The sequence below is a fragment of the Eubalaena glacialis genome, chromosome 4 (assembly GCF_028564815.1).
Source record: "Eubalaena glacialis isolate mEubGla1 chromosome 4, mEubGla1.1.hap2.+ XY, whole genome shotgun sequence".
Lineage (NCBI taxonomy): Eukaryota > Metazoa > Chordata > Mammalia > Artiodactyla > Balaenidae > Eubalaena > Eubalaena glacialis.
The window spans coordinates 9,055,049-9,074,068 of NC_083719.1; the positions used below are offsets into that span (position 1 = coordinate 9,055,049).

The window sequence follows — 19,020 nt, forward strand, 5'->3', positions numbered from 1 at the left end:
AACCCTGCCCTGCAGTCCGCCTGCTTCAAAACACTTCATTCCAACCAACCTTCAAAGTGGATAAGATGCTAAAATCTAGAGAGCTGGGTGCTCTCCCCTTTCTCATGTAATAGTTCATCCTCTAGCACATATATTTAAATTGTTCATCTTCCATAAATGCTGTATTTCACCTCATGAGAAAAAAAATCAATAGAAAGAAAACTAATGGGCTGTTCTGTCCTTATTTCTAAACACGCTAATAAATTATCATCTGTCACTGTACTGACATTGTGCTATGCAGAGAAATAGCTATTTGTCCCTTAGTCCACTTAAACTCATGCAGAAAAGCACATTTCATTAACTTTCCAGGATTTTTTTCCAGGCATGGCTCTCTGTCTCATCCTCTCTTCCTTCTTAGGGAACCAGTGGGTATGAAGGGAAGTGACATCCTGGGTTTCCTAGAGGAGGAAATGACTACAGGCCACATGCTCTTATCTTCCGTTCCAAATCCAAGAATGTTCTCACACACTGAACTAAAGTTTCGTTACACCTCTTATGCAGGCGCAACTTAACCTGGACTGATCCAAGTCTGTAAATTTTTAAAATGCATCTCTGCTGGTGTGAACATCATACACAGACTAGGCTGCCCAAGATCCCACTACGGGTGCTGTATGAAATGTGTACGGTCTTATACTCCTAAAACCTGCTTCCTCTCCTAAAACATCAGAATTTCTCAATTCTGAAATAAATTAGGCCCCAAGGTTTTCAGATACAGGACCGTGGACCTGTAGGAGAATTCCTGATGTTGTTACGTGCCAAACACAGCTTTGTGAAGATAGCCAGTGGAAAGAAAATTCTAGAATTTTCTTTAAACCACCTTCTTCTTTTATAAAACCAGAACTTAGGCAGAACCTTCCCGTTGCTGATCTCATGATTTAAAATGGGCAATAATCACTCAGAAACTTCACCTCAAATTTTGTCCTCCCCTCCAGTGACTGCCCTGTAAGTCATATCACATGAGGTTTTACAGAAAATACCCAACGGCGCAGCACATATGTAAGCAGACACGTGGGATCGCCAAGCACATGCACGTCCTTCTTAGGGGGTGCGTGCTGTCAGCAGCTACTCTTATGGAAGCCTGCCCTGCTCTGGACCCCAGACTTGGGTTTAGTTCCTGCTCGGCATGGCAAGCGTATGGCCTCTGTGGTCTTCAGTCTCCCATGTGTAACCCAGGGAGCGTTCCACCTGCTATTCAGGACTGTTGGAATGAAGTACAGAAACACAGGTTGGCTGCCCTCCACACTTCCTTTTCCTCTGACTGAGACTTGTCTGGGGGCGAGTTATAAGGCAGAAAGCTTAGTGTCCACTTTCCTTTACATGGACAAGCTCACAGACAGGTGGGCATTGGTGGCGCATGTTTCTATGTTACAAGGTGGAAGGAAATGGATTTGTATCAAGGTGGTTGGACCAAACTTGACATCAGAATCACCAAGGAAGACAGGTGTAAACAGAGATGGTGGTGTTGTAGGAAGACGAGCTGTCACGGACCCGGGAAGCTGGGGGCAGAGATGTCGTTTAAGGGCACTCGGTCACTCATAAGGGTGTGGCCTCAGTGATTCTGCTTGGCTGAAACTGGCAAAGCCCTAACGTTTGTAAACATTATTTAAATCAGTAGTTCTCTGCCCTCACTGCACAGAATGCCAGGCCCAGCCCAGAGATTCAACTAGTATGGCATTTTCAAAGGTCTGTGGGCGATTTCAGTATGGTAGTGGGGGTTCAGGTCTTCTGCCCACAGACAGATGCACCTGCTCGGATTTATGCAGGCAGAGGGCATGCTCTCGATGCCCTGTTTCTCCCGTCTGGGAACACAAGCCCCACCTCACTGCTCAGGAGAGGAAAAGCACACAGCACAGGGCCCACGAAGCCCAGGGGTTATCAGAAGCACGGAGCAGAGAACAAACGTTAGCGTTTAACTGAATAACGGTGATTTGTGAGACATCTCAAGGTTCGCCAGAACTCTCCTACCTGGGGCTTTCCCACTCCTGGTCGTCTTTGTCCTTCTCTTCTCTGGTGTCTCCAGAATGCGGGTGTTTCTGCACAATTCGCATCCCACCGGCTTTCACTGCAGTGAAGACAAAGAGGGTATGATCAGTGTGGACACGGAACCACCGGACGGCAGCGGAACTAGCTCGAGAGTGTGTGTTTGTCCCATGGCCCCAGGTTAGTCCAGATCAGCCGGCTGCGACGGTGATTAACCACAGAGGTTAAGGCTGTCAGAGGGAGATTCAATATGATGTGACACTCAACGCTGTCTCTTACTTCAGATCCACTTAGAAAGTTTCCAAGGCTCCTTTGTTTGTCTGGTCTCCTTTCAAGTATTTGGTAAGAGCAGTAGTGCAACCAGAGTATAAACCGTGTGGACACAGTGGCTGCTTGCTTTTGGTTATACTCAGCTTCTCGATGCAAAAAAACCCCCACTTAATCCCTGCCTGTAATATTTTCTCAAATGCAGATGGTGCTTTCAGAGGGGCGATACAGCCACAGGTGACACAGGACAGCTGCTGTACACACAGCCAGAGTCCACTGCGGTGGCAACCTTTCCCAAACTGTGCTGTGAAACCCTAGAGTTGGCAGAAGTTTATCTGGTTTTTAAAAACAGCCTTAGTGACATATAATTCACATACAATATAATCCACCCATTTAGAGTGTTCAGTTCTCTGGTTTTGAGTATATTGAGTTGCACACGATCCTTTTCAAACATGTTCATCACCCTAAACAGAAACCCATCACCGGTCACTCTCCAATCCCTCCTCTCCCCCTGCTCCTAGCAACCAGTCACCTGCATTTGCCTCTTCTGGACATTCGACATAAACAGAATCATAAAATACATAGTCTTTGGTGACAGGCTTTTTCACTTAGCATAACGTTTCCAAGGTCCATCCATGTCACAGCCTGTGTCAGTACTTCACTCGTTTTCATGGCTAAATCATACTCCACGGCACGCATGGTGGACCACATTTTGTCATCCATTCATCTGTGGTGGTCATTTGCATTGTTTCCACTTTTTGGCTACTGTGAATAATGCAGATATAAACAACTGTGTATGTACAAGTTTTTGTGTGGACACATGGACATATACCTTCATTTCCTTGGTACATATGTAGGAGTGGAATAGCTGGGTCACACGGTAACCCCATATTTACCCTTTTGAAGGATCCCCAAATGCTTTCCAAAGCCATGGAACTGTTTACATTCCAACCAGTAGGGGTTCCAATTTCTCCACATGCTCGCCAACTCTTGTTATTGTCTATCTTTTTATAGTTATTCTAGTGGGTGTGAAGTGGTGTCTTATTGTAGTTTGATTTGTATTCCCTTAATGGCTAATATGTTAATAATGTTTTGCAAGAGAAAAAAATGACAACAGAAGTGGGGATTCTAGGATCTATTAAGTGTGGGAAATGCGAGGTTGAACAAATTAAATGTGTTTCCTCAAGACAGATTTTCTGCCTTTAGTGTGCATTGTAAGCTTTATATGGGGCATACAATGTGCCACCTTTCCCAAGTGTATTTCACCACAGAACTCCTCCCCCAGGGAATGCTGGTTATCATTCTTCAGGACTCTAGTGTTCCATGGGATAAAGTTTGGAAATGCTGGTCTTATATCCAAAAAGCCAGCCCCATATGGCAGTCGCCTGTGCGTGTTTTAGGGTCAGCAAGTCCCTCTATGTCCTCAGCTATATGGTCTTAGATTAGTCAGCCACTCAAAGCCTCAATGCTTCATCTCCAGAAAGGGGATAAGAGCCACGTCCTAAGATGGAGAAGTTTAGATGAGAAGAGAGGCTGTTGAATCCTAACCCCCAAAGTGATGCTGTTTGGAGGTGGAGACTTTGGAAGGTGCTTAGGTCATGAGGGTGGAGCCCTCATGAATGGGATTAGTGCCCTTACAAAGAGACCCCAGAGAGCTCCCTCACCCTTTCTGCCAGGTGAGGACAGAGCATACAGCCGTCTGTGAACTAGGAAGCAGGACATCACCAGACACCGAATCTGCTGGTGCCCTGACCTTGGACTTCTAGCCTTCAGAACAGTGAGAATGTCTGCTGTTTACAAGCCACCCAGTCTGTGGTATTCAGTTATAGCAGCCCAAAAGGACGAATACAGAGGTGCTGAGCAGCTTCCTGGCACTTGACACAAAGTAGAGTGTATTAACTGAGCTCATTGGCCCCAGATTCGGGTGTGGGGCTCAGGGCGTTCACCCTCCCTCCTCAGGATAGCCACTCCGCGTTCTGCCACAGCCCTGCTCTGACCACACAGTACAACCAGCTTGCCAGGCCACATCCTCTGGTGTTTCAAATTACGTTGGACCCTGCTGAATTATGAAAGCCCAGGACTGGTTTCTTTATGATGCTGCAAACAGGAAGGAGAATGTGAAACACCCTGAGGCTTATACACTTCGGGTTTATTAGTTTTCAATTTCCCTGGGAGGATTCAGGAAGCTGACAATGCCTGTTGCATGGCCAGCGGTACCCAGCTGCAGTCCGTCAGAGGAAAGCAAAGCAGAGGGCATGTGAAATAAAGGACCGTGTTTAATGATGCGTCTGCTGGTCTGGTTTTGGAATGGGAATATCCCTGCTGCCACCATCACTTCTTTTCAATGGGGAGGGGACATTTACTTTGTTAAGAAGGAAATATAACCCTGTCCAGTAATTCTCTCAAAAATCTGCTTTTATCCTGACCGATTTTTATTCCAATCGTTTTTATTTTTCATTTCTAGAGCTCTTCCCCCCTCAAATCTGTCTGGTCTTTATTTGATAGTGCGTTACTCATATCTCGTGTTCTTAATTCTTTTATGTATTTAATCGTTTTAGGCATACTTGTCTTATGGTTGTATATCTAATTATTTTATTATCTGAGGTCCTCGGGAGTCTCATTCACTGTTCGTTTTTCTCTGATTCTGGCTCTTGTTTGAGGTGAGTGTGGGCCATGGGCTTGTCTTCAGTAAGCCTTTATCTGTGGGGATCCTCTGGGGTGTGGGGTGCAGGCAGCATCCCTTTGGAGAGATGCTGTACATGCTTCTGTCAAACCTGGCAATCCTTTTTACATTAACTGAGAACAGGAATGGCCAAACAGTGTAAATTTGAACTCATCGCCCATGTAAAGGCAGGCCTGCAGTTTCAAATTCTCCAGGTGCCTTTGTTTGCCATCCAGAGGCCAGGCTGAAACACACCAGCTTCCCCACCACCCCACTGTATTGCTGGACAGTTTTTTCCTGCACCCTTTCTCCATTAGTTTGGCCTCTGAGCACCAGCTTTCAGCTGGGGTCTTGGGTTAAATGAGGCCATAGGGGTGGGGCCCTACTCCAGTATGACTGGTGCTCGTATAAAAAGAGGAAGAGACACCAGGTCACTTCCTGCCTCATGTGGGCCGAAGGCTCAGGCTAACTGTTCTGAATTTAGCTACTTTTTTGGGTGTGATTCTTACAGATTTCCCTCACTTTGGGTTCAAATTAAAAAAAGAAAAAATAAGAAAACAAAAATACCATTTGCAGGTGGCTTATCAAGATTTCCCAGGTTATGTAGCCTGCCAAACCTTAAGAAATGGAGACTGAAAATAAAATTCTGTAATATATTTAAGATAATTATCTACTCACTCTCTTGAAATATAAGATTATGAATGCTTTTGGCCAAAAGAGGAGGCTAGAAGAACTGTCTCACTAAATTTTTTTTAAATTCATTTTCCTCCCCCATTTATCCCACCCCTATCCCAGGTCCACGAGAAACTGATTAAAGATGCTGTTATGAGCTGAACTGTGATCTCCCTAAATTCATAGGTTGAAGCCCTAATCTCCAGAACTTCAGACCTAACTGGATTTGGAGACAGGGCCTCTAAAGAGGCAATTAAGTTAAAATCAGGCTGTTATGGTGGGGCCCTAATCTGATAGGACTGATGCTCTTATCAGAAGTGGAAGAGACACCAGGGATGCATGTGTTCAGAGGAAAGGCCATGTGAGGACGCAGTGAGAAGGCGGCCGTCTGCAAGCAAGGAGAGAGGCCTCAGGAGAAACTACACCTGCCGGCACCTTGATCTTGGACTCCTGGCCTCCAGAACTGTGAGAAAATAAATTTCTGTTGTTGAAACCACCCAGTCTGTGGTATTTTGTTATAGCAGCCTTAGCAAACTAATACAGATGCCCATTTAAAAATAATCTCTGAATCATTTCAACCTGGCAGACACAAAAACCTTAAAACTATAAATCCCAGGTGTGTTCTATAAACTGGCTAACAGTAAAAAGAGTGTACAACTCACTACAAAAGGAATGGAGGATGAATGTCAAGGTGACGTTCGAAACAATCACATCTCGGGAAGCTCACAGGGAGCCTGTCCACTTCTCTGTTGACGTAAGTACACACGTCCAAACCCAGTCACCCCACATTAGCACTTCATTTAATCTAGTTTATAAAAACAATTAACTTCATCAATCTCTCACAGTATGTGTGCTGATTAATGCAGCAATAAAAAGTGGCAATACTAATAATAACTCAAGGCTGAGACAGATTCATTCTAACTTGCACGACTGTCAAAAAATATGACAGCACATATTTATCGAATGTTTTATTACTGTCTCTAGGACTCTTCATCGGTAAAAAATGCAAAGGCAGAGTTATTTCTGCAGAAATCTTTGCAGAATTCTTTGTGAATGTAAGTATTTTTCTGAGACATTCGGAAAAAAAAAACAACTCAGATTTTTGTTGTGGTGCTTGTTATTCAAATGTGAGCTTCAAATTTCAAGAATAACAAGCTGCGCAGTGGTTAAGAATCCGCCTGCCAATGCAGGGGACATGGGTTCACTCCCCAGTCCAGGAAGATCCCACAGGCCGCGGAGCAACTAAGCCCGTGCACCACAACTACTGAGCCTGCGCTCTAGAGCCCGCGAGCCACAACTACTGAGCCCACACGCTGCAACTACTGAAGCCCGGGTGCCTAGAGCCCATGCTCCTCAACGAAGAGTAGCCCCTGCTCGCTGCAACTAGAGAAAGCCGGTGTGCAGCAACGAAGACCCAACGCAGCCAAAAATAAATAAATAAATAAATAAATTTAAGGTGGGGGGGGGAGAAAAAGAATAACAAGCTTCCTCTTAACAGGAGCGCCAAGCTGAAGTTAAGGGCATGGATACTGGAGCTAGATTCCTGGGTTCAAATCCCAGCTCTGCCTCTGTGTGTGTGTGTGTGTGTGTGTGTGTGTGTTGGCAAGTTGCTGGCACTGTCTCAGGGTCCCGTCTGTGAAGAAAGGGTGGCAGTGCTCTCCCCCCAGAGGTTCTCTGAGGGCTGAAGGAGTGAGCCCATGTGAAAAACCTCCGCCAGGGCCTGGTTCCCATGAATGCTCAACTCTTAGCTACTCTTAGGAGCCGGGTTTTCACAACTAGCATCTAGCACTTAGAGAACCCTCCAGTGTGCGAGTCCTTGGTGGTTTATCACCTCCTCCCCACAGTTTCCTCACGTGTAAAGTAGGGATGGCAGGACCGATGTACCGGATTGTTGGGGAGTGAGTGACACACCCTGCAAAGTGCTCGCCCACCATGGGGCGCTCCACTGCCCTGGTCAGCTGACCACCTCCAGGACTGTCGTCAGTATCTCACACATCTAAGTAAGTTGTGGAGAACTGCAGATCCTGGAGGATCCTTCCACTCTTCATGCCGCCACATGCCAGGCCCTGTTCTAACCACTGGCCGGGCGCCCCCCTACCCCCTGACTTTCCAATCACCCTATGGTGTAGACCCCCCCCCCCAAAGAGGAGGGGAAGCCAGTGGCCCCGGTCGCACAGGTAGCAAGCTTCTGACCCCGGCAGCCTGCGCCCTTAATCACAACCCGCAGGCCTTGCCCTGTTTGAACATTCCAGGAAACAGAGCGACACTCCTCAGAGAGACAAGAGTGATGGCCTATGGAGAGGGTCTAGGCCAGGAAAGAAAGTGTGTTTGATGCTGAAAGTTCTCTGCAGAGCAGCTTCCTACCCAAGGAGCAAAGGGGGCAGAGCAAGCATCCTCCAGGTCAGACTTTGTCAGGTGGGCAAATATTGAGGAAGCAGCTGATGACATATCCCCCCGGGGCCGGGCATCCCCTCAGGCATCTGGGTGCCTGACTGTGAGATGGTCCCCGACAGCTGGCTCTGGGCCCACACTCGACAGCAGGCTAGGAAGACCCCCCAGCTGCACGCCGGGCAGGGGGATGAGAAGGGTGTCCCTAGACGGACAGTAAAAGCACCCTGCACCGGGGAGCAGCCCGAGCCCTGGCTGCCGTGCTGAGCAGGACTTGTGAGCGGATGCTTTCTTTGCTCTTGCCCAAGAACAGCTACTGAAATGTGATGCAAAGGAAACCAAATCCACGCACAAAAAAGAGATGAAAGGCTCCAAGAATTGCTCCGGTGAGAACAAAAGGAAGCAAACCAGAAACACCCAGAGCTGCAGGTTAGCCGAGAATGTAATCATCTCAGGTAGAGCAGCACTGCGGCCGGAAAGCAAAGTGGACACGGGACTGGACAGCCCCCGGGCTGGGGACAGTGGTGGGATCAGGGCAAAGGAATGTGGTCCCTCTTGGTTAAGAGGAAGGGCTCCACCAGGAGAGGAGGCTCCTTGGCCAGCAGAAGAGCCGTGCCCGTCTGGGGAGGCTGGTGGCCCCGAGGTGGGGAGCCCCGTGAAGGGAGAGTGGAGGCTGAAGGGTGAAAGGCAGTGAGTCATGGGGACCCCGGGAGCCCCGGCACCCCTCACCCCCCCGAGGCCAAGTGCAGCTCCCCCCACGGGAGGGAGCTTTCCGGCCTGAGGCAGCAGCGGAAAGTGATACTTGCGCTAAAAAGCGAGTGAGTCCCAGATAAACTGCTGAACTTGCAGCCCTGACGGTTTCCTCTCTAAGAAAACTGAGGACCAAACAAGGGAACCTGCTATTCTGCGCTCAGAGTCGGAAGGTGTTAAGGTGGGAAGGCCCTTCAGTGACACGGCGGCAAGCCCGCTCACCCCGCAGGGGAGAGGACGTGGGGTTCAGAGGCGTGGAGCATGGGGCAGGGCCCGCTCCATCCCCTGACAGGGTGCCCCGGAGGACAGACCGCGTGGAGAGCAGGCCAAGACAAGGGCCAGCCGGACGCGACTGGGCTAAACCCGAGGAGGGTGTGGGCAGCCGCAGGGGAAAACCTTGCGTTCAGGGCGGCGGATTTCAGAAAGTCCACGGAGAAGTAGCATCCCTGCCTGGAGGTACCTGGGGACAGGCAGTGAGGCAGCGTTCATCAACCCTAACCCCAGCCTCCCTTGCAGCTGGGTTGGGGCCATTTACCTGGGTCGTGGCCCTAATACAGCAAAAAGAGGCAGAGTAATGCGCCCTCCCCAGATGGCCACGCCCTAGTCCCTGGAACCCATTTATGTGTTGGGCTGCATGGCAAAGGGGAAGGAATGTCACAGATGGAACTGAGGTTGTGGATGGCCTCTGGAAGCTAGAAGAGGCAAGAAAATGGATTCTCCCCTAGAGCTTCCAGAAGGAAGCTGCAAACACCATGATTTCTGCCCAGTGAGACCCATTTTGCACTTCTCACCTCCAGAACTGGAAGATAATAAAGTTGTGTTGTTTTAAGCCATTAAATGTATGCCGCTTTGCTACAGTGGCCGCAGGAAACTAACGCAGTGACACATGCCGCTCCCAGGCCGAAGCACCACAAGGCCCCGGCACCACGGCCTGCACTCAGTCCCCTCCGCAGAGGCGGAGTCGCTGGGCAGGAGGGACCTGGGCCTCTGCATTTCTCCTGGTACGAGGGCCACCGGGAGAGAAATAAACCTGGACTGGCTCAGCCACTGAGATTTGGGGTTGTCTGTTACAATTAGTGAGTACAATATAAAACTGTAACTAATACAGTACTTTATACAAAAGTGAATAGTCCCTATCCAAAGAAAAGAATTTCTGAAGCTGGGAAGGGGAAACTACTCACAAAACCAAGCAAGAGTGCACAGGCATCGTCTGAAATAAACAGGACACTCACAGAAAATAGGAGGACGCGCCTATCCCCCAAAGTCCTAGAGCACAGAGGCGAAATCGAAAACACGTCTTAGAGGTGCTCGGTCCACCCTGACAGGGAGCTTTTTTAAAAAATGCAGTGACTTTCAACAAAATAAATTAAAAAAAAAAAAAGGTTCAGATTAAAATTAAAATATTATTATCAAAAAAAAAAATGCAGTGACTAAAAGGGTCTCTCTTTTTTCTTGGCATGTCAGGAGCAAAGGCAGACCTCTCTGCTGTATCTTCAAGCGGTGATCAGTGACTGGGTTGAGGGTGCTGGGGGCGTGCTTAGCACACCTGTGATTGCACGGTTAATACACTAAAAACCAAATCAGTCTTGCCTTTCTAGCAACAGAGTGGCCGCGATAATATGAAAACCCCCGACGGAGATAATTCAGGGAGAAGTATCACCCACAGCCCTTTAAATGCATCCTGACTGATCAAGAGAACAGAGAACTGAATTATTTTGAAGTTACTAAAGAAAGCAAAGTGGTCTCTTTCCCATTTTACTTTAATAAATCCATTTGACTCAGTTCTAGAAGGAACATAAAGTCTACTCTTGAAAGAAAACCATATGTAAAATTAGTAACGCTCCAAGCTATCCTGTATTAGATTTATGAGAACTTTCCTGACATACGGTTTTGGCTCCGCTTGGAAATGGGGGGGGACCAGGGCCAGCAAAACGTATTTAACAAAGAGACGTTATCCCCGTCGCCACCACAAACTCATGGAAACCGGCAGGAGTAATAGTGGGGCTTGGCATCACGTCCCCCCTTCTGCCGGCGATCAGAGCGCTGCCGCTGGACGAAACAGAACCTCACTCACTTTGCTAATCTGCATTTGCAAGAACGCCCATAAAACAAGCAGTCTCACCCCATGTCTCCGCAGATATCTGTGGCCGAGGGCAGTGGCAAGGTCTCAAATCGTGAAGACTTGGTTACTTTTCCAGAGGACCCGGCCCCCAGCGCACTGCAGGACACCATGCAGTGCCAGCCACCACTCAGGGGGTGGACTTTGTATTTATTCGCCCAGCACCTTTCTCCCAGGCTCTTCAGAAGGCTCATTAATCTCACACCTTGGGAGGAGGCCCCCAGCAAGCGATGGAGCCCCCTGTCGAGAAGGGCTGCCGGTTCAAGGCTTGGGCGTGTCGGCAATCCTCCAGAGGGTGTTGTCCTCCGTATCCCAACTGTAAGATGACTGCTAGTTAAATGAGCTCATGAGTACCGAGTGATTAGAACTGGGCTGGTGAAGGGGAGCAGAGCATGCCACCCCAAAACATGGCTCTTTGGCAGAAGTATGATTTTTGAGCTGATTAAGAAACAGCACACAAGGAAAAGCCGTATACCGAGGAGTCACCCTTGTTAGGAACATTTACATTTATAAGGGAAATCTCCCCTTGTAAGTGTCTCTCTCTCTGTACCAGGAAGAAAAGGATGACTAAATTATAGGAGAATCTCACATCTGCATAATCGTCTTCCTTCCCCTGGTGCATTTCCTGGTTCCCTCCCATAACGGGGCCTCCCTTTCTCCCTGGCATTTTTCATCTTTACTATTTAAGGTGGTGGTTGGGAGTTACTCATTTTTCTTGAGTATCTCCCATGTATACAGGAGATATACATGTTATTAAACTTCAGTTTTTCTCCTGTTAATCTGTCCTTTATCTTAAGGGGGATCTCAGCTAAGAACCTAGAAGGGTAAAGGGAAAATCCTTCTTCTTCCCCTATACCCCACGCATTGTAACGCTCAGCAAATGTTAGTTACAGTTTCCACTGTGATGCTGCTGCCGAAGCTGGCTGACCATCCAACCTGCACCCCCAATACCCGCTGGAGACAGCTCAGCAGTGGAGGGGAGCTGTGGGCCACACACGCTACGGAGCAAGGGAGAGGCAGTGAGAGGCTCTGCAGGAACTCGGGAGCTATTTATTGAGTGCTCTGAACCAGGCACGGCGCATCAATGGGACCCAGCCCTGGAAGCAAGAACAGGCGGGCAGGTGGAGGCTATGGGGATGCACAGGAGCATCCCCGGTTCAGACAGCAGTAACGAGAAAACACAAAAGAAAAAGAAGAGAGTCATGGAGGACAGTTTTAGTCTTTTCAATTGCAGATTTAAGCACAAGCTCTTGTTATCCAACTTAAGCCCTTAATGAAAGTGTTCCCAGTGTTTTTAAGGCTGTTATTTTGATTTATGAACTGGGCTCTGGGCGGTACTTGATGATTATCCTTTATTATAGTGGTTGCCTTTTTTTTTTTTTTTTTAACATCTAATCTGCAGAACTGTCTAACCTCTGATCATACCGGAGTAAACTAGGCCACCCAGAACTTTCTGCCAAAACAGGCTTCCACACAGGGGCCTCTGTACCACAGGGAGAAAAAGCACCTGAGCGGTACTACCTGGGAGGCAACATACCGCAAGGGACGAAAGGTCTCTTTCTAACCTGCACCCCTGGCCAAGTGTGACCGGCCTTGGGAAATGCAGGATGACAGTGACAGCTTCCTTAGCAGCTCCTGCTGGACGGGGGTCTCAAAGGCTTAAGGGACCTGCCCTGAAGTCACCTGAGGAGTTTACCTGTGGGACTAACTGCCCCTGGGCTCCAATCCTGATGGATGGCGACAGGAACAGCACAAAGGCAGCCGTGCCCTGCTACTTTCTCAGGGACCATCTGGCCCGAACCTCCCATTTCATGGATTAGGAAAACTGAACCCTAGAGAAGTGACAGGCCTCGAAACTTAAAACCCAAGTTCACTGCTACAGCAGCACAAATACACTGGTTCCCCTCTCCTTGGGCATAAATAAGATGTTTAACTTGTAACTCACACAGCCTAGCTGTTTACAATTCAAAGAAAATCAGAGTCCTTCATGAAGTTTCTCCCAGGGAGTTCATATAGACAGTTTATACCTCTGATCTTAAAACTCTCCATATGGCTGTCTCTATATGCAATTTCATTACTGCTACTTTGCTTTGGTATCATTCCAACACATACATCTAATGCCACTCATTGCCCGGGGACAGGGGAGCCCTGTGCAGACTGCTGCTGCGTGGTCCATGGCCACGAGTGTAAATGCAGGTGTTCCCTCCTGCCGTGCTGCCCAGGTCATGAGGCAGGAATGATGGACATGAACCCGCAGGGGCAGGAATTAAAAGTCAGAGTTATCATTAGAGGAAATGCCTTTGAAGTTCTTTTTTAATTTTAAACTAATTCAACACAGAGACCCCCGAAGTCTATCTTCCATTACAGTGGAACTATTTCCTAAAATCCCATGCTCTTACATCCCCACGCATCGGTTAGCCATTTTTCTTTCCTACTGCCAGTCTTCTTGTTGTTCAGAGCTTGCTTCACTAGTGAAAAGCATTCCCTACTCTGGAATGCAACATTTGTAAAGAACTTCTCTATGCACCGTGTTGAGGCAGAGAATTAGTGCCCTATAGTGGGGGGCGGCAGACACAAATTAGGGCAATCTTTCCTCTAACAAGAAGGCACAAATGTTCCATAAAAAGCAGCCATGTTTGGCTAAGGCTTCTGTTATTAGCAAACTGAGTTGATGCTTTAACTAACGTGTGCAACTAAGACCCTAAAAACCCCACACACTGAAGTGACTCGTATCCTGGGACCCAGTCACCTTTGATTCCCTCCCAGTGTCCTTCCATATGGATCAATCGTCATTCCAAAGGAGAGGAGAAGAAGCAATCCACCAGTTTGGGCAGATTCGAAAGAGCAAACAGGAACTGGGCTCAGAAAGGGGAGGAGACGGTTTGAACGTGAAGGTTGGTTAGAGACACATTTTCTAAGAAAGATGACTCTTTCCTGCATTTAACTTCCTTGGCTCGGAAGTTTAGGCTGTGCAAAAGCAAAAAGCAAAACACAAAACCGCTTCTGAGGAAAAGCAGAATGCGACAGAAACTGGAGGAAAAAAAAGTCATATTGAGTGATTAATGATAAAAATGATTTCCGCTCCTTTGGTTCTTTTGTGATGCTGTCAGCCTACGATTTATCATCATGACGTTAAAAACACTGATTTGTTGTTGTTTCGGCTACTCGTTTCTCTAAAACATCTGTACATTCTAAGTAAGTATTCACCGCCCAAACTTCTGGGAGCAAGTTGTGCATCTGGGCTTGTTCAAGTCACTCTAATTTGCGTGCAACTCGCACAGGCTTGCGATGTTTCGCATAAAGAAACAGGTCTCACCAGCGCGGGGCTGAGTTTAACTTAGACCCCACGAGCGGACACGTCCCAGGCTGGCCGGCTGCCTCCCCCGCCCGGCGCCCCGCTCCGCGCTCCGCGCCCCGTGCCCGCGGGTTCGAGCCCGCCCTCCGGGCCCGCGAGAGGAGAGAAAGTGGGAACGAGTCAGTACCGGCGGGCGGGTGTCCAGCTCTCGTCTCTAGTTTCCCCTCGGGAGGCGAAGACATGGTGCGACCGGGTTTCAGAGGGACCTGGACGGCAGTCGTCGAGTGCTCGCGGGCCTGGAGAAAAGTGCGCGCGAGCGTGAGCGCCGGGAGCGAGGGAGGCGCGTGCGTGGGGCGGCGGGGCCGCGCGCAGGCGGACCAACCGCGGCCGCCTGGAGGGGGCGCGGCCGCCGCGCGCCTACGTGGCGCGGCCCCGCCAGCCCGCGGCTGCGCGGTGGCGTCTCTGCGCCCGCCCCGCCCCGCCGGCGCCCGCGCGCCCTCGGGTACTGAGCATGCGCAGTCGGCGGCGCCACGTTGGACGCCTCGGCCAAGGGCGGAGGAGGAAGAAGGGGAGCGGGGGCGGGGCGTTGGCGGTTAGAAGAGGCGGGCGTTGGTGCCGGCGGCGACAGTCGCCCGAGGTTGAAAAGAGCCCAGCAGGAGGGTGGCACCCCCGTGCACGGTGCTCCACCAACCCTCCAGATAGACGGTGACGGTGGTGGGGAAACAGCTTCAACAGTGGGGCGCCCAGGGGTGCTGTGTGCCGTCGGGGAACAGGCCCGTCTGCCAGATGGCCTCACCCGGCTCACGCTCGGAGCGACCGGTGAAGTGCGGAAATGAGACCCCAGGTGGGACCGACCGGGGGCCCAAGAATAGCGGGGATTTGTTAAAAGATGCTGCAAATGGGAGAGCCTTCCCCCCGGGAGTGAAAGGCAGAGCTGTGAAGCCTGGAAACCTGGACAGAGGTCTTGCAAGGTTGCGTCTGTGTCCCCTCTCTCTGCCGTCTTCCTGCTGCGTTGGGTCTTGATTCTGTCCAAAGCTGACCCGTTGGCCTTGTGCCTCGGATTGCAACCTTCTCGCCTTCTCAAGCGCTTTGTAACTACAGGTATCTTCTACTGACCATCAATCCCGCCTTGTTAAATTAGCGTTCAGACATGTCCATTGTCTTTAGAAAAGGAAACACCATCGGCTCTCTTGGCTGTATGTCTCCCTTTGACAGCACAGCTGCTCGAAGAGCATCTCAACCGCCACCCCACCCCACCCCCGGCTCCTCAACCCAGTCCAGTCCGTCTGGTTGTCATCAGCGCCACAAAGGCTGCCACCAGCCAGTGAACGTCCTTTTATCATGGTCACTCGTGACCTCCGTGCTGCCCAATCCAGTGTTCACTCTTCCACTCTCATCCTGCTTGACCTGTCAGCAGCACTTGACCTAGCTGACCGTCCCCTTCCTCCTTAGCTTCAGGGTTGCCACATCGTGGCCTTGACATCCAGTGCTTGGGCTGGAGGCTTGGCTGCTAACTCTCAGTTGGGTTGGTTGTCTCCTCTTCTAGATTTCTAAACACTTGAGTCTCTCAAGGCTCAACACCAGCCCTCTTCCGTGTCTAAACTTGGCTTCAGTGGTCACATGAGGCCATCATGCGTATGGACTATCATCCATACGCTTATGGATCCCAAATCTGCAAACCCATTTCTCTATGCCTGCCTCTCCATTAAGCTCCAGACTCACATTCCGCTGCACCTTTGACCTCCCTTACCCAGATGTCTAACTTAGCTCTGCCCAGCTCTTTGCATCACGGCACACAGAGAAATGCACATACTCTACGTTGATCTGGGACTTTCCCCCGACGTTCCAGTAGCACTACCAGCAGGACAGCTGTTGGCCAGGCAGCAGTCATGATATAGTTGTCTTTGTCTTGAATTCACATCAAAACTTGCAGACAGGTGTCAGCAGCTTAGAAGAAAATCTGAAATCAATAGTGGAGCACTCTTTTAGGCGATGCTCCATCACTAACTATTCATAGAACAGAGTGAGGAAATCCACAGACACTGATGATTTGATTCTAAGTAGAAGCTTTAAGGATACCTAACCAAATTAACTGAATATTTTCTTCTTTATGTGTGTTCAAGAGTGCTATATGGTTAAAAACTCATGCCTTAAGTCTAAAAGAACCATTTCTAAGAAGTATGAAATAAAAATTCTAGGTTAGAAAACATTGTGTTATAGTTTAGTTGGCAGCGTTGTTTCCTCTTAGTGGTACCTAAAGTCATATGTTAAGAGCAATGGCATCTTCGATTCAGTGACCCATGGCATTGCTAGGGAACCCTGGGGGTAAAAGAAGGAGCATGCTGAGGAAGGAATTAAGCTACCCAAGGGCTCTGGAGGCTCCGGTCACCACTGGGCTGCACCAAGGCCTGAGAGGATCCATATCTTTGCCTGAGACCTGTTCTGGGACCACACTGATCAAGAAACTCTAGTGTTAACAGCCATGCCTAGTTTTACATGTGGAAGCAGAACTCCTGACTCACCCACCTACCCATAGATACCTTCCCATCTAGAGGAGAATCCAAACTATTCCTTACGGTGTGAGTACCTGCCTAATCCATAGCGTTCCTACTGAAGAAAATACGGCTGTTTAAGGAATTTAGCTTGAAAACAAACACCCATATTTCCCAGCCTCCCTTACAGCTAGGGGGGGCCAAGAGGCAGTTCTGGCCATTGAAATGTAAGTGGAAGTCAACTGGGGTTTTCTGGGGAAGTTTCTGCATTCTTGATATGAGGACCACCCTTCCTCCTGGTGACTTCATTGTTCACACCACCTTGAACTCAGACAGAAGGTGGAAGGCAGAGCAATCGTATTGCAACCACGAGGCAACCAAAGGCATGAAAGCTGTATGCTAAAGGTGGCGGAACAGGAAGAGCAAAGGAAGCGGGACTTTGAGGTTCTGTGGTGTCTCTGCAGAGCAGTGGACCCTGCCTCCAGACTGTTTTGTTGTGTGGAAAACAAACCCCTAGTAGATGCAGTCCCTGTGATTGGTGTCTTTACATGCAGCCAAATGCAACCCCTACCAGGCCCCGGGTGATGGGGGCCCTGCCTGCTTCTAGGAGCTCATCTCTCACAGCTCCTCTGGCCACACTGGCCTTTCTGATGCTCCTCAGATGTGACAAACCAACCCTTCCCTTTGGGCCTTAGCATTAGCTGTTCCTTCCACCTGGAACCGTCTCCCCCCAGATTCGTGCATGGCTAACTCCTTTGCATTCTGGAATCAGCTTTTGAAAGAGCCTATTCCTGACCACCAGATCTGAAGAAGGCAGTCCAGGCACTCGACTCTCATAACTTTGTCTTCATCGTCATCCATCATTATATCCCTGGGCATTACTGTCTTTCTCCTCTGACTTGCGCGGTCGACTGGCAGCCCACTGAGGAGAGAGATCTTGTCCATCTTGCTCACTGTATTTCCACCAGCCAAAACCAGGGTGGGCACAGAAGAAGCATTCGATAGATATTATCCCGCATAATTCTGGAGCATAGATACATTTAATTTCTCACAACTGTTACGTAAATGAAGAACAGCAAATGAGGTCTACACAGAGAATGAAAAATATACATTACAGTATGTATTATAGATAATTAATTAATACAGATTGGCCACTAATACATTAATACAGATGACCACTAATCTTTTCTGATACTTTCACTCATAAGTATATTCGTGTGTATGTGTGTGTTTGTGTGTCCAGCCCCACAAGTCCTAGTTGCTGAGGATGTATGTCAGACACCACCCTTTGGAAGCTTTTTATGTGGACATGCACATTCCATAGATATTATTAGAATTCTGAGTGAATAATCTTATAAGCTCACTATAACTCTGGGATTGGGGCAGGTTGACCCATTTTTACCAAGAAAGACAAAAGCAAACGGACAAAAGGGAGAAGAAAGGATGGTTGAACTTATGTGGGACCCAACCCTGTTGAGTGCATGCTGGAACGAGAAGCCAGATCTTTAAGCCCCAATCCCATTTCTCCCCACTGTTGGCTGCCTTCTAAAGTAGAGTTTCGGGAGCCGTTTCCCCTTCTTCTCTAAGCAGGCTCTTTTGTAATCCCAAGTGGTGCCGGAAAAAATGGCACTGAGTCTAAGACACTACTTAATGTGAATGCTGTAAACACTGGAAAAAGTATTCAAAGAAGAAACAGAAAATGCAGATTCTCTCCTCCATGTGTGTATTTTGGAACCTTGACTATGTCGCTGAAACATTCTGAGTCTCAGTTTCTTATCTGCAAGTTGCAGATGTGAACACTGACCTCCCGCAGGACTGGTGTGACAATCCAGGGCCATCTCAGTGCCGCCTGCAAGCCCCTATAGTTCAGCATCATCCCATCTGCTCTCCGTAAGATCCTGAGACATGAGGGCTTCTCTGCCCTCATTTTCGGAGGAACTGAGCTTGTGAAAGGCCAAGCACAGGGGTCGGTAGCTAATGTGGGGAAACCCGGGAGAGCCCGCTCTCACCGCCATCCTGGTTGCACGTTTGGAAGTGCTTTGTAAACCATAATATACTACAGAATATACTGTTATTATTGCAGACGGAGTTTTCGTTAGCATTCATGAAATACAAGAATTGTCCCACGGTGTATTAAAATAACCCCGCCTATCAATCAGTTTGATGAACATTGCTTTCTTATTCCCGGCTGGCCCATACGTTCTGTCTCCTTGTGCTGTTGTCTGATGGATGAGGATTCTTATTCACTTCACAGGATTTCTCTTCCATTGTTGATATTGCTGGGAAGGGAAGGGCAGCAGCCATTCTCAACTTTGCTTTGTAACATCCAGGATGTTTCTCATTGTATTATGTTATG

General features: G+C 48.8%; 1 protein-coding gene across 1 annotated transcript in view; it reads right to left on the bottom strand.

Moving 5' to 3' along the window:
• DAP (death associated protein) overlaps window positions 1-14,567 on the bottom strand; it is a 61,452-nt gene extending 46,885 nt beyond the window's left edge. The window contains exons 1-2 of the mRNA XM_061187654.1: window positions 14,360-14,567; window positions 2,005-2,101 (exon numbers count right to left, since the gene is read on the bottom strand). Coding sequence (XP_061043637.1) covers window positions 2,005-2,101; window positions 14,360-14,414 — 152 coding nt within the window. The 5' untranslated portion in view covers window positions 14,415-14,567. The remainder of the gene's footprint in view (window positions 1-2,004; window positions 2,102-14,359) is intronic.
• Between the last annotated feature and the right edge of the window lie 4,453 nt (window positions 14,568-19,020).